The 14,130-nt window shown below is 52.0% G+C and overlaps 1 protein-coding gene across 1 annotated transcript; it reads left to right on the forward strand.

Annotated features, from left to right (window-relative positions):
- The first annotated feature begins 248 nt into the window (after positions 1-248).
- Positions 249-13,720, forward strand: NUDC (nuclear distribution C, dynein complex regulator). The gene is made up of 9 exons (XM_072609494.1): positions 249-540; positions 1,712-1,789; positions 10,848-11,051; positions 11,143-11,220; positions 12,131-12,250; positions 12,333-12,527; positions 12,823-12,906; positions 13,003-13,121; positions 13,414-13,720. The coding sequence occupies exons 1-9, from the start codon at positions 460-462 to the stop codon at positions 13,463-13,465; spliced, it is 1,011 nt and encodes a 336-aa protein (XP_072465595.1). The 5' UTR covers positions 249-459; the 3' UTR covers positions 13,466-13,720.
- Positions 13,721-14,130: the final 410 nt, after the last annotated feature.

The raw sequence follows: 14,130 nt of genomic DNA on the forward strand, positions 1-14,130 counted from the left end.
AGCTTGGGACTTCACTGGAGGGGAGAAAAAGAGAAAAAGGCAGGAGGAAAGTCCAGCCCTTTTATGCCCCAACCCGTGACTCCGATGAATAGTCAGGCCTAGAGTTTTCTGGAAAGCTCGAGGGCTCCTGGTAACTATAGTAACACGGCCAAACAACCGGTGTAATTCAGCTCCTCCCGTCGCCCCCGGATGCTCTCGCTAATTGGTCGCAAGGACAGCCAATCCCCGGGCGGAGAGGCCGGCTTCTCGCGCAGCCATTGGTTGAGGGCGGTGAGGAAGGTTGGGGAACCCCGAGCTTAGCGAGTCTGAGGCTGCGCGGCGGCGGTCGCGCTTCCGGTTCGACTGCGGAAGGAAGGCGGAGGCGGAGGTGGCCGCAGGGAACCGTTGGAGCGGCCCCGGGAGCGGGAGTGGGGCCGGGTCCGGGATCGGAGCTAGCGGCTGAGCCGAGGTGCCGGCGAGATGGGCGGGGAGCAGGAAGAGGAGCGCTTCGACGGCATGTTGCTGGCCATGGCCCAGCAGCACGAGGGCGGCGTGCAGGAGGTACCGGGGCCGCGGCGGGAGAGCGAGGGGCCGGCCGCCCCCCACGTGCCGGAGCTGCTCTCGGCCGTCAGGGCGCCCAGCCGAGGCCTGCCCCCGCTCCTTCCCCCCACCCCGCCCCCCACTCTCAATCTCATCTTCTCTCCTCCTGGCCCATCCTGCTCTCCGGATCTCTGTCCTCCCGCCCCATCCTGGTCTTCGGGTCCCATCCCCTCCCATCCTGGTCTCCAGACTTCGCCCCTCCCATTTTGACCTCCAGAGCTCCACCTCCTTCCCCCAGTCTCGGTCTCCAGACCTCCCCCCGTCCTGCCTCACGCCCCCTTCCCCATCCCGATCAGCCTCCCCCTCCACTCATGTTAATTATCCATTTTCCAGGATTCTCCCCCTTCCCAATTTTTTGTCCTGATCTCCAGCTCCCTTTCCTCCCTCATTCCTCATCCCGATTCCCTGATCCCCCCGCCCCCCATCTTGATCCCCTCCAGGTCCCTCTCGCATTCTGACTCCTTTCCAGGTCTCCCCTCTATCTGTTGTGTTACTGCTCCCTAGGGCTCCAGTCCTCTCTCGGGATTTCCCTCCATTCTGTTCCTCCAGTCCATTCATTTCCCCCATGGTTTCCCTCCTTATTCCTTTTCTCCAGACTGTACCCCTGGGTCTTTTTCCTCAGCCTGTCTGCAGACTCCTTTTCTGGCTAGGGCCAGCCCTCTCACAGCCATCAGCCCTTCACTTCCACCCTTGCACAGACAACTAAGCAAAGGCAGCGGGGAGGTTTTTGTACTCATTTTGGGGTAGGGAAAGGCATGGTTCCCTCTTTAAAGTGGGATAACCTAAAGGAGATCAGCTTCTGTGGCCATGGGGGACAGAATACACAAACCACATTGGAAAACATAACCATCCAGTTACACCTAACATATGTTGGAGGAGAGGGGTGGTTGTGGAGGGCCTGAACAGTGACTATATCTGGATTGAGGCCTGGAAAAAGGCTTCCTTGAAGAGACTTGGAAGGAGGGGAAAGATGAGAGGAAGGAAGGAGGATCGTATTCTAGATGGGCCTTTGGCTACTCAGAGTAGGTTGAAAAAGTGAACAAGTCCATTATCAGACAAATATTAAAAAACGCTTAGAAGAATTCCTGCTACTAACCCTGTATCCTCAGCTCTGTCTTTCTCTGTCTTCCAGCTGGTCAACACCTTCTTCAGCTTCCTGCGACGAAAAACTGACTTTTTCATCGGTGGCGAGGAGGGGATGGCCGAGAAGGTGAGGTGTCCTCTCTTGTAGCTCAGGAATGACTGTTTTGTGACCTTGCCTTAGTACTTCCAGTGCACCAGGACTCCATTTTTGTTTGGAAAATTGTCCATTTTACAAAGAGTCTCTCTGTTGCCACAGGGGCTTAGTGAGACATTGAGGGTAGCATAGGCAGCCCTTTTCTGGCCAAAGCCGAAATGACTCACCATGAGAACTTGATACAGGACCATACAGTGCAAAGCGGTAAGAGTGAGGTCTGTGAAGGCCGCACAGGGTTAGTGGTGACAGCAGCAATGGCAGCAGTAATTTGTCATTTCATCTCTTTTGGTTTTTGTAATTTGAGAATGAGCTTTCCTAGCATCATAAATGTAAAGCCAGAAGGGCCTTTCGAGGTCATCTGTTCTAATCCCCTTATTTAACAGATGAGGAAACTGAGGCTCAAGGTGGTAAATGGCAGTGCTAGTATTTTACCGGATCAGCTCTGCCTGCAAATCCTGGGCTCACTGCAGTGCATACTAACCTGCCTTGACAATTAGAACTGGCATCTTAAATACCATCTAAGCTAGCTGAGGCCCAGGGCAAAAAACATGAACTGTCGAAGGCCACACAAGTAGTAAGGAGCTAAGAGCATTTTTTGTGTTGTTCTTGGCACTTGGGAAGATACAGTTTTAGAGAAAACATAGTGATCCCTCTGGAGAAGTGAGGGATGAGCACCTACAGAATTAATTCGCAGGGTGCTCTGTGGGATCTGATGAGAAAGAATGCTGGGGAAGGTAGGGAAACGGTAAACAAAAGTGTGGAGGTGGGAAAATGAGCATCCTAGCAGCTGTTGCACACACATGCTTCCTGAAGAGATCTATTTCTCATCAAGTCATTTCCATGTACTTGCTGTCCTGCAGCGTGTGTAGGGTAGAAGTCTAGGTTAAGTAATTGTCTTCTCATATTTGTCAAGTTAAGTGAGCAGTCTTTTATTTGTTGCCAGCTATGTGCCAGGCTATGCTGAGCTGGAGATACAAAAAAAAGGCAGAACACAACTCCTGCCTGGGAGCTCTCAGTCTGGGGGAGGGGTGTGGTGTGCAAACAAGAATGGATACAGGATAAATGGACGATAATGTCCAGAGAGAAAGGCCAAGCCTGGGGGGATGAGGGGGAGGCTTCTTGCTGAAGGTGGGATTTCAGCTTGGACTGGAAGGAAGCCAGGAGACCCATAAGAAGGGGGAAAACTGCAAGCACAGATGATGGCCAGTGACAATCAGGGGATGGAGAGGCTGGGGTCAGTGGTCAGAGCATACAAGGGCTTTGGGGAAAGTTGGGGGAGGGCAGGTTAGGAAGGGCTATGAATGCCAAAGTAGAGAATTTTATATTTCATCTTAGAAGTGAGAGAGCCACTGGAATTGATTGAAATGTATGTTGGGGAAGGAGAGAGTGTGTGCGATGCGTGTGTGCATGCGTGTGGTAGAGGGAAGGGAGGTGGGAAGGAGAGAGAAGTGTCATTCAGATCTGGTCTTTAGGAAAATCACTTTGATGGCTTCATGGGAAGAGACTAGAGGCAGAGAGCCCAAGCGCAGGGTGTTGTCATAAGCCAAGTGTATAGGGATGAGGATTGTGACAGTATCAGAGAAGGATGTATTTGAGAAATCTTATGAAGGGAGAGTCAACAGGCTTGGGCAACAGATTGAATCTGGGGGTTTGGGAGGAGAGGAAGGATTTGAAGATGACCCCAAGGTGGGGAGGCTGGGTTACTGGGAGGATGGTGGTACCATTGACAGTAATAGGAAAGCCAAAAAGGAGAGGGCTTTGGAGGAAGATATGTCAGGGATATCCAATTTGAAATGTCCAATAGGCAGTTGGAGATACGAGTCTGGAGGTCAACAGAAAGTTAAATAGATTTGAGAATCATTAGCACATAGGTGATATTAGATCCATGGCATCTGGTGCAATCACCAAGTGAAACAGTATGGAAGAAAAACCGAGGGTGGGGCAGAACCCCAAGGGCTGCTCAAGATTCACAGACTGATCCTAGATGAAGATGCCACTGAAGAAAACTGAGAAGGGGCAGGTAGGAGAAGAAGTAGGATAGAGCAGTGGCACAAAAGCTTAGACAGATTACCAAGAAGAGGGTGGTCAGCCATTTCAGAGGCTGAAGAGAGGTCAGAAAGGATGAGGATTGAGAAAAGGCCATTGGGTTGAACAAAAGATCATTGGGAACATTGGAGTGGGCAGTTTAGGAAGGATGGGGGTTGCAGAGAGTTAAGAGATGAGCCAGAAGGACATGGGAGACCCCCAACTGTGAATAGCCACAAAAGGGAAGAGAGAGAGGCTGACAGTGGGAATGGACATGGGGTGGCTGATGTGAGAGTTTTTGGAGGGTGGGGGAGATGTGGTTATGTCTGTAGGCAGGAAAGCATCAGCCAGGAAGACAGGAAGAGTGAGACTGAGGATTGGTGGGAAGTGGAGGAGTCAGGAATGAATGAGGTCACTTGTGTGGTGCTGAGCCTTTCCTTGGCAAGAAGAAGGGGTCATCTAATTCTATGGAATGGTGGGTAAAGAAGTCTAACTGATGTGAGAGGAAGAGCGGGTAAGAGGGAGCTCTCAGCAGATGGCTCCACATTTTCCAGTATGTCATGTGAAGATAATTGTTACCTCTTAACTCCCCCAAAAGCTGTGAATCAGCAAAATCACTTTTATTGACTTCATTTCTACAGTTATTTAAAGATTGCTTTGCTGGTTCTGCCTAATCTTTCAGTCTTAATTCTTGCCTCCCCAGCCCCACCCTCCGGACTAGGTACCTCCCTCATACCTGACCAGGAAAGTCTGGGAACTAATGAGAAGAGTCCTGGAGTCACATAAGTCCCTTTGCTTCCCTCTGCCTGAGTTTCTGTGAAATCTGTGAAATGAGATGATTGGAGCTGAGGACCTCTAAGGTCCCTTCCAGCATGAAATCTGGGATCCTGTCTGAAATGAACCAAAGGCATCTTTGGATCAGAGGAATGGCTCCAGTGTAAGGGGCAGCCAACTGAGGTGATGAGGTACTGGGCCAGTAACCCATCGGCACTCCAGGCCCGTGGTAGATGCTATGGTCACTAGTGACCAAATGGAATTTTCCACACCTTCCCTGGCCATGAGTGGTCATGGCAGGTATTCCACAGCTCAATTTGATGTGACCAAGCCAACGGGCCGTGGCTTGTTGTCAGAAGGGCACAGGGTTCTCTTTCCAGCTTTCCCTCTTTGCTGGGTGATCTTGAACAAGTCACCTCTGTCTTCTGGGCTTCAGTTTCCTTCTGTGTGAGATGAGGGGGGTGGCCTTGGGTAGCTCTGGCCCTTCTTTGCCTCAGTGGATACTCTTTGGACATCTTATAGCTCTGGCATCATGAATTTTGTTTTACTTCAGTTAAAAATGTAACCTAGACACAAAATTTAGGTGTAAAACTTGTTCCTGATAACAGTGTCCAGAAGAGTGTTGGTTTAAGACCAAGCCCTTATGTTGTGTTGTGTGAGTAGCCAAGCCTTGGGTTTCTGCGCCTCGCCGTGCTTTTCTTCCTCATCTTTCCCTTGACTGGCTGTCCGTCCCTGCCTGGACCCTTGGGGGCTCAGCTGCTGCACGCTCTTGGCTTCTGTTCTATGCTTCTGCTTCTTGTGGCTCTGCTCAACTTGGTCTGCCTCAGCTCATAGGAATCTCTGAATTTCTTGTGTTGGTCATTGCTTCGTTGTCATCAGAACGTGGCATGTGAACACATCCTCTCCGTTCAGTACTCTGGTGAGCACAGTTCTGTTTCCTGCCTGTTCTTTCAGGCAGTTTAAAAAATATGTGGATTTTCAACCTCTTTGGAAGAAGCATTTTGTCACTTTGGAACGTGGGGTTGTCTCCATTTTGTTTCCCCTTATTTAGAGTGATTTTGAGGAATGAATTTGCTGTCCTCCCTAAGTCCATGATGTTGGCCAAATCACCGTCCTTCTCTGAGGCCCCATTTCCTCATCTTTAAGATGGTGATAATAGCGGTAGCACCCACCTCTCAGGGTTGCCGTGAAGTTTAAATGTGAGCTGATGTAGGAAAAGCACCAGCTGCACTCTGAAACTGCGTAAGGCTTGGTTGCCACTGGGTATTGGCATACTCAGCCCTCCAAGTTGGGGCTGGACAAATTCTGACCAGCAAGTGGACAAGGTCCTTAGGGACCCCATCCTGGCACCATGGGTTGGTTTGGTTTTGGTTTTTGTTTTTTGGCTAGGCCTTGCTTGAGAAAGAGGCCTTGGCCTGCCTCACTTTATGAGTCTGAGGAATAGCCTTGCTCTTGCCCTCTGATGTTGGCCAGGTTAGCACTTGGATTGAAGGAACCCGTGGCCCTTATTAAGAGACATCTTCTTGAGGTTGACCTTTCCTGGGCCCCTGTGCTAAGCTGCTACCGCCTCAAACCTCCTGGCCCAGAGTTCTCTGGGAGGCATATGACTGGAGCCTGGCAGCTGGGCCAGGCTTCTAAGGGGAGGATTTGGGCCGGAGCAGACAGTTGCTGAGTCTGTGCCATTTTTTGTGGGGGCCGCAGCTGTTAGAGGAGATATATTTGGAGATATATTTGACCACGAAAGTTTGGCTTTGAGTTCAACTCTGCTGCTTAGCACTTTGACCTCTTTGGCTGGTGATAGTCTAGGCTGCTCGTTTTTCTCCCTTTCCACATTGATCAGATATGGAGAATAATGGGGATTAAACGGTCCAGAGTTGTGGCAGACGTGCCGGGGGAAACCCTAAAGAGCCATGTCAGGGCCAGAGCCCCACTGTTCTGCTGTTAGCCATCCCAGTGGAGCTGAGGAGGGAGCCACAGGCCCATCTGCTGAGCCTGCAGGTGCTACTGAATATGGAAGAAGGGCCACAGGACATCATGGAGGTCAGTGAGAGGCACTGAATGCTGGCAGAATTCTAGAACATGTTCTCAAGGAGGATGTGTGTAGGGAACGTCTAGAAGGTGGAAGACCCCATGATCAGAAAGTAAAAGCTCAGCTCCCTCAAATCCAGGCCAGACCAGATGGATCTCCTCCCAACTTGGGCAGATAGGGGGATACTTCATCTGACTTAGTTTTTTCTTCTAGGAACGCTGGTCCAAGAGGTATTGAGCAGCTGGCCTCCAGGAGGAGGCATGAAGGGGGATCGTGATGACTGCCTCAGGGTTCTGCGCTTGGCACTGGGCAGCTTCTAACAGTTCTTTTAATTGGTTGGATAGAGGTGTAGTGGGGTATTTAGCACATTTACAAATGACCCGAAGTTAGAGGGACAAGCCAAAGCCCAGATGGTCTCCAAACTGGCAGTTAGCATCAGATGAAATCAGATAGAATCGAGATGAATAGAAAGTCTTACACCAGTCCAGAAAATCAACTTCTGAAGTGCAGGGGGAGGCATTGCTAGATACTAGTTCATCTGAAAAAGGTCCAGGCTGGGAGGGTTTCCTGGTCTTCCAGCTTAGTGTGAGTCAGTAATATTAGAAAGCAGCCAGAGAAGTGACTGTAGCCTCAGGGTGCATTAAAAGCCAAGGAGAGGCCAGGCTGCAAGGCAGGAGATGCCCTGAGCCTTACCCTGATGTAGTCACATCTTCAGGACTCTAATGAGCTAGATCAGATGAAGGAGCTAGGGCTGGCAAGCCTGGAAAAGGGGATACCTGGGGGTGGAGTGGGACTAGAAGAATGAGCCCCAGGTGTCTGAATGGAAGAAACCCCCACCCCCCTTCAGAAGTGGGGCTCCCGCTACACCACAAGTCCTCAGACAAAGGCTGAATACAGATTCTTGCTCAGGGATGGGATGGCTTTTTAGGTCCCTTCCGACTCTGAGAGCCTGTGGTCATGGTGGGAGCTGCCTTCCTCCCTAATAGTTGGGTGTCAGGGGGCTTAGACCTTTTTTCTAACTCACTTTGTTTCTGCTCAAGGCTCCCTAGTCCCTCGTCTCCATTCTGCTTCACAGACAACATTTCACTGAGTCAAGAAACAGATCGTGGGCCTTGCCCTAGTACTTCTTACCCTCTTCTAGATCATTGGGTTGTTGGCATCCCAGGAGGTGCCTCGGGCCAGGGGCATGGCAGAGCCACAAGGATGCTTGGGAGCATCCTTTGCTTTCCTTGGCAGCCCTGGGGCCCGGTTGTTCCAGGCAGGGCCCAAAGCCAAACCTTGTGGCCACACCCCCCACCACCCATATCCCTCAGGCTGCTGTGTGAGTGTGCGAGAATAGCCCTCTTGATATCCCTCCTCCTCATTCCTGGGCCCCAGGTTTCAAACATATCAGGCAGAGGGAGACTTGGATGTGTTCCGCCTGTCCTCACTGGCAGCATCAGGTCTGTGTCGTGGGCCTGAATCAACTTGAGAGGCTGCCTAGCCCAGGCCCAATAGCTGGTTGGCCCAACTGCCGGAGGAGTCTCAAGGCTAAGGCATTTGCCATGAGGCCTGTTCCTCCTCAGTCCTTTCCCCCTACCCTTCCCTACGCCCTGGGGCACCTAGGAAGGGGACATGACTCACTGGGACACCCTGAAGCCCAGAAGAGGCAGGCTGTGCTTCCCTATAGCCTTTGGTATTGGCAGATGGCTTGAGTTCAAGGTCTTGGTAATTTATGCCTTAGGACCCAGTTTCCTGTGAGGCAGTCTCTCTGGGTGCTGACCCAGTATCCCTTGCAGTGATGATTTTCTTTTGGTTCCTTTTTCTTTGTGGTTACAGGGGATGGTAGTAACAGGTCTCCTCCCTCTCCCCCTAGGCACTGCTCTGCCCAAACTCATCCTCCTCTGTTCTGCTGGGCTCCTTGGTCCCATTCAGGGGGTGGGGCTGCAGCATCTGGTGGTGGAAGGGGATGGGAGATGGGTGGGTGGGGTGTTTGATTGGCCCAAGCACCGAGTTCCTGGCAAGGACCTTCCAGGCTTTAAACTTTGGAGTTCAGCTCCTGGCCTCTCCCACATGGAGCCCTAACCCTCCCTCAGCTCAGGCTCCAGGTCTCTGAGAGCTAGTTTGTTCAAGGCAGCTGCTGGACCAGGAGTCACCAAGAAATGGATTCGAATCCACCCTTAGATATTTCCTAGCTGTGTAGCAAGGAGATTTCAGCTGTAAAGTGGGGCTAATGATAGCTCCTGTCTCCCTGAGTTGTGAGGATCAAATGAGATCATATTTGTAAAATGCTTCACAGGAGCATAGGGCTGTGTGAATGCTTTCATCACCATCATCCTCATCATTTGTGAGAGAGCTCAGCAGTCGTACTCTGGGGGTGGGGTGGATCCATGGAAGAGACCTAGGCCAAGCACCAGACTTGTGGGCAGGAGGATCCTCGGGGATTGACTCATGGCCCTGTGGCCTCCTCCCCCCTGCCCTGGTGGTGTTGGCCCACTGTTTACTGACCATCTGAATTGTGGGTAAGTCTGCTGCTTGAGAGGTTGCTGCTACCCCTTGCTGTGAAACCTAGAACAGATCCCTCGATGTTGGGTATAAAGGGGGGCTATGAAGGGCTAATGGGGTGTCCAGAACAGTCAGTGCTTTGCATGGGAGGTGCTTGTTCTTTGAATTCAGTTGGAAGGTGCTTTGAAATAGATGTATGGAGTTGGACAGGACCAACCTTAACACTGAGTTTGACAGAGCAGGATTGTAGAAGAGGCACATGGAACCTTAGAACTCCATCTCTCTCAGTGCCCTCATTTTACAGAAAAGTGAGGCCCGGAAAAGGGAAGTTTAACTAAGGGTACACGGCCACTTAGTGGCCAAGCTGGGCCTTGACCCACATCTGCTGCTGCCAAGCTCTTGTCAGTGCAGCCACAGCTCTTACTCCCAGCTTGGCCATCCTTCCCTCTCTTCCCCATCTCATTGTAACAAGCAGTAATTTGAAGAAAGATGAGTCTTAGCTTTGCCATTTCCAGGGTGGCGGAAGAAAGGGCAGCTCCCTTTTCTGTCCAGGGAATGGGATCCCAAACAGGAGTCCTTTGCCTTGGAAGTAGAGGAGGAGTTCTCTCTGCTCTCTCCTTTCAGCCAGAGAGGGAAGATTTTCAAGAAAACCTATAGGGTTTGCTACGCTGGAGGTTAGGAGCTGGCAATGCCCTAGGCTTGGGCTTTAGGAAGTTGACCCTAATCTTTAGAGTGTGTACCCAAGACTTCCTGGGGTCACCTTTATATCCCCCATGCAAAGCCTTCTCACCAGCATACCCAACATGGCAGTGATTCTGTGGGATTCTCCATCCTCAGAAGCCCCACAGGAGAACTGCATCATGAGACTCAGGATACTGAGGAGCTGGTTCCCAGCCAGGAACTCTGCTATTTGTGTATGGGGCCAGCTTGCTCCTTCAGTCTCTGTCTCAGTCCCTTGTGGCCATTACTAGATATCCAACAGGGTTTCTTCTGCCTCCTGAGACCATTGTTTAAACTTCCCCACATGAAGAGAGAGAGAGTAGTCAGAAAAGGTGGAGAAAAGAGCTAGAGCTCAGACCCCAGCTTCATCCTGAATTCTGAAATAGTCACTTCACTTGTAAAACAAAGCGGTTGGACTTGGATGAGTTCTGACTTCCTGTGTCCTAAGGGCCCTCCCAACTCTGACATCCTGTGTTTCAAGGGTCCTCCCATCTCTGACATACTGTGTTCTAAGGCCCCTCCCAGCTCTGACACCCTGTGTTCTAAGGCCCCTCCCAGCTCTGACATCCTGTGTTCCAAGGGTCCTCCCATCTCTGACATCCTGTGTTCTAAGGGCCCTCCCATCTCTGACATCCTGTGTTCTAAGGGCCCTCCCAGCTCTGACATCCTGTGTTCTAAGGGTGCTCCCAGTTCTGACATCCTGTGTTCTAAGGGCCCTCCCAGCTCTGACAGTCTGTATTCTAAGGGTCCTCCCAGCTCTGACAGTCTGTGTTCTCAGGTTATAAGTTTTAGGCTGTCCTGTACAAGATGAATGAGGGCTAGGATGAGCAGGGAAGGCTTTCTGGAGTTTGAGTGGTACTTTGGAGGGTAGATGGGGTGGGACTGGCTCTTCTCAAGGTACCAGGGCTGTGATGCAGGAGGATGCAGAGGAGGGGGAAAGCTCGAGTCTCTCACATCTCAGCTGTTTTTAGGCATCGCTTCTATCTTTTTTCCCTCCAGCTCATCAACGAGACATTCCGCCACCACAATCAGTTGGCCCAGAAGGGGCGTCGAGAGAAGCAGGCAAGGCAGGAAGCTGAGCGGCGAGAAAAAGCTGAGCGTGCAGCTCGATTGGCCCGGGAGACCCCGCAGGAGGCCTCTGGGCCCCAGATCAAGGAGCTGACGGACGAGGAGGCTGAGAGGCTCCAGTTGGAGATTGATCGGGTGAGCCTGGGGCCCAGGGCCTCGTGACACGGTGTGTGTGGGCAGCTGGTCCAAGGCACCCGGGTACACTATACTTGTTTTTTTTCCATAGAGGAAGGGTGAGGAAAGCAATCAGAAGGGGGACGGACCAGCTCAGCCCTTGAACAACTCCAACTCAGCAGTCAAACAGGTGAGGAATCAGGCAGGCATCAAATGGCTAGTGACTTCACACCCTGTACCCCAAGGGCTTCATTATGGGTTTATTTCTCTCACACTGCCCCCTTTCCTAACTTTCCTTATGCACTGGAAAGAGCCAGACCTTGGTCATTCTAGCTTTCTTGTTCTACTTGGCCAGGAACAGATCAGGCAAGTCATGTTTGCTGTTGAGGTGTTAATTTTCCCGTCTGTAAAATGGGGATAATTCCTACCCCATCTGTTTCCCAGGTTTGTCATGATCAAATGAATATAGTTAATTTAAAGGCCCTTTTAAAACCATAAACATATCCTGGAGGAGGTAGCTGGCATAATGGATGGAGAGCTGGGTTCAGGTCCTCCATCTGACCTCTACTGGGTATGACCCTGGGCACACCTCTCAGGGTTCTAGGCAAGTTGACCTTGGCAAGTGGTTGAAAGTGTCTGCATACCAAAGTTTCTGTATCATGAACCAGTGGAAGGTGATCCTATCACAGTGATCCTTCCCTGTGTGAAGCAGTCTCTCTCCATTAGGAATGACCCCCAGGAAGTGCAGAGGCTAGGTTGGCATCAGCTGGCAGGCCTTCCTGAATCCCAGGGCAGGCTTCCCATGCCTCCGGCTAGCTTGGCTGCAGTCTGCGGCAGGGGCGGGGGTACATGCCAGCAAAAATGACCAGTCCCTGCTAAAGGAGGCGAATGCAGTACTGGCCGTCTTTGAGTTCCACCCTCCAGACATGCCCAGATCTGGATTCGTCTGCCCTGCCAGGCCCACATCATGGTGTTTCTCATTCGTCTCCAGCCCTGTGGCGTTGCACAGACCAGGCTGGCTCTTTCCGAGAGGGCTTCCTATGGGGTGGGAGGGGGAGGCAGGCTGGGGAACCAGGAGCCTGACCTCTGTTTCTGAGCAGGAGGCTGATGATGAGGAGGAGGAAGAAGATGAGAAGGACAAAGGGAAACTGAGACCTAACGCAGGCAATGGAGCTGACCTCCCCAACTACCGGTGGACACAGACCCTGTCCGAGTTGGATGTGAGTGGTCAGGGGCATGAGCTTACAGAGGAGGGCCCCTTTTAACACAGAGACCTCACCTCCTGTCACGTCCCCTCCTCAGCTGGCTGTGCCCTTCCCCGTGAACTTCCGGCTGAAGGGCAAGGACGTGGTTGTGGACATTCAGCGGCGGCATCTGCAGGTGGGGCTGAAGGGGCAGCCCCCTCTCATTGCTGGTGACCTCTACAATGAGGTCAAGGTGGAGGAGAGCTCCTGGCTCATTGAAGATGGCAAGGTGGTGACAGTGCACCTGGAAAAGGTGGGGCCCTAGCAACTGTCTGTCACCTCTGGGGTGGATTAGGGAGGCCGAAGAAGCAGAGGGATGTTTGGGGGTGCCCTAGGGAAGCTGAGGAGGCAGGGAGAGATTTGCGGGGATTAGAGAGGCTAAGGAAGCAGGGGGAGGTAGGGAAGGTCCAGAGGTTGAGGAGGGTAAGGATTGGAGAGCACTCTCAAACCCCTTAGGGCTTAGGCTTGCTGTTTTGTGAAATTCCAAGGTGTGAACCCCAAGAATTGCTTCCTATGTACAACCCATTCTTCTCCCTCTGCCCTACCAGATCAACAAGATGGAATGGTGGAGCCGCTTGGTGTCCACTGACCCTGAGATTAACACCAAGAAGATCAACCCAGAGAATTCTAAGGTGAACTAGGCAGCCGGGCGTCCAGATAGGGCTGGCATTGGACCCAGGGTGGCTCAGAGTGGGGGCACTCATCTTCCTTGCCTCCCTCCTATGCAGCTGTCCGACCTCGACAGTGAGACCCGAAGTATGGTGGAGAAGATGATGTATGACCAGAGGCAGAAATCCATGGGCTTGCCAACTTCAGAGGAGCAAAAGAAGCAGGAGATTCTGAAAAAGTGAGTGTTATTAGGGCCCTAGCAGGCATCTACTGACAGCTGTGCTGGCTCAGCGCCAAGGCAGCTGCTGCCCGCCATCTTTATGCTTTTGTAGCACCCCCACACCCACAGGGCCATCTCTAGGGCAAGGCCAATCCTGGGGTAACTGGCAGGCATCGCCGCACCCATGGGAAGGGTGCTGGTGTTGGTACCTTGGTTTCCAGCCTCTTCAGGGCTGTTCCTAGGTCACCAGCCAGGGAAGTCCCATCCTTCACCCTCAGGCCTGGCTCTCACTTTCTCTCTCTTCCCCTAGGTTTATGGAACAGCATCCAGAAATGGACTTTTCCAAAGCCAAATTCAACTAGCACCTTGGCATCCCCAACTTTCTTTCCCTTGGGATCCTGTGACCCTCCTTCTCCTTGCCTGACCGCTTTGGACACCTTCTCCCTGAAGGAAGGATTGTGATGCAGGGATAGACACAGGACCCCTTGCCCCAGGGTGGGACTTAAGCCCCAAAGGCAACTCCCAGGACTGTTCCTGGAGCCTCCAAGGTGGGAGGAGAAGGAAGCTTGTAATCCCCATTCTGCCTGTTACAGAAGTAAAGGAATGTTTGACCCTGACGTCTTGTCTTTTTATTAATGCCTCCCAGGGTGTACCCCACCTTTTGGCCCCTGCTGCGTCAAGAGGGCAAGTGTCTGAATGGCATCGTCCCAGGCTCCTCTAGCCAGAGCTAGGCCCCTGCCCCCTAGGACCTGGGTAAAGTCCAGCTCTGAGGCCCCTTGTTTGTTCCCCTACAGGGAGCCAAGGTCTTCTGCTGTGCCTGAGGTATCTGGGGCCAATGCCCTGGCAGCTGGAGCAGGGAGGCAATAGCTTCTTGCCTAGATTGCTTTTTCAGGAGCACTCCTCGGCTGTGGGGTCCTGAGCATGCTTCAGCAGGGTGCCTGGAAGGGACTCCAAATGTCCACTCTAGGGACTTTAAGTTACACACTTGCCCATGTTTACAAGAGCCAGGATTGTTTTTCAGGGCTGT

This window comes from Notamacropus eugenii, chromosome 5 (genome assembly GCF_028372415.1).
Source record: "Notamacropus eugenii isolate mMacEug1 chromosome 5, mMacEug1.pri_v2, whole genome shotgun sequence".
Classification (NCBI taxonomy): domain Eukaryota; kingdom Metazoa; phylum Chordata; class Mammalia; order Diprotodontia; family Macropodidae; genus Notamacropus; species Notamacropus eugenii.

Bases quoted from the DNA above. Each gene is read 5' to 3' on its own strand.
- NUDC (XM_072609494.1), top strand. From the start codon at position 460: ATGGGCGGGGAGCAGGAAGAGGAGCGCTTCGACGGCATGTTGCTGGCC. The intron at 12,251-12,332 runs GTGAGTGGTCAG...TCCCCTCCTCAG, and splicing joins AGACCCTGTCCGAGTTGGAT to CTGGCTGTGCCCTTCCCCGT. The intron at 13,122-13,413 runs GTGAGTGTTATT...CTCTTCCCCTAG, and splicing joins AAGCAGGAGATTCTGAAAAA to GTTTATGGAACAGCATCCAG.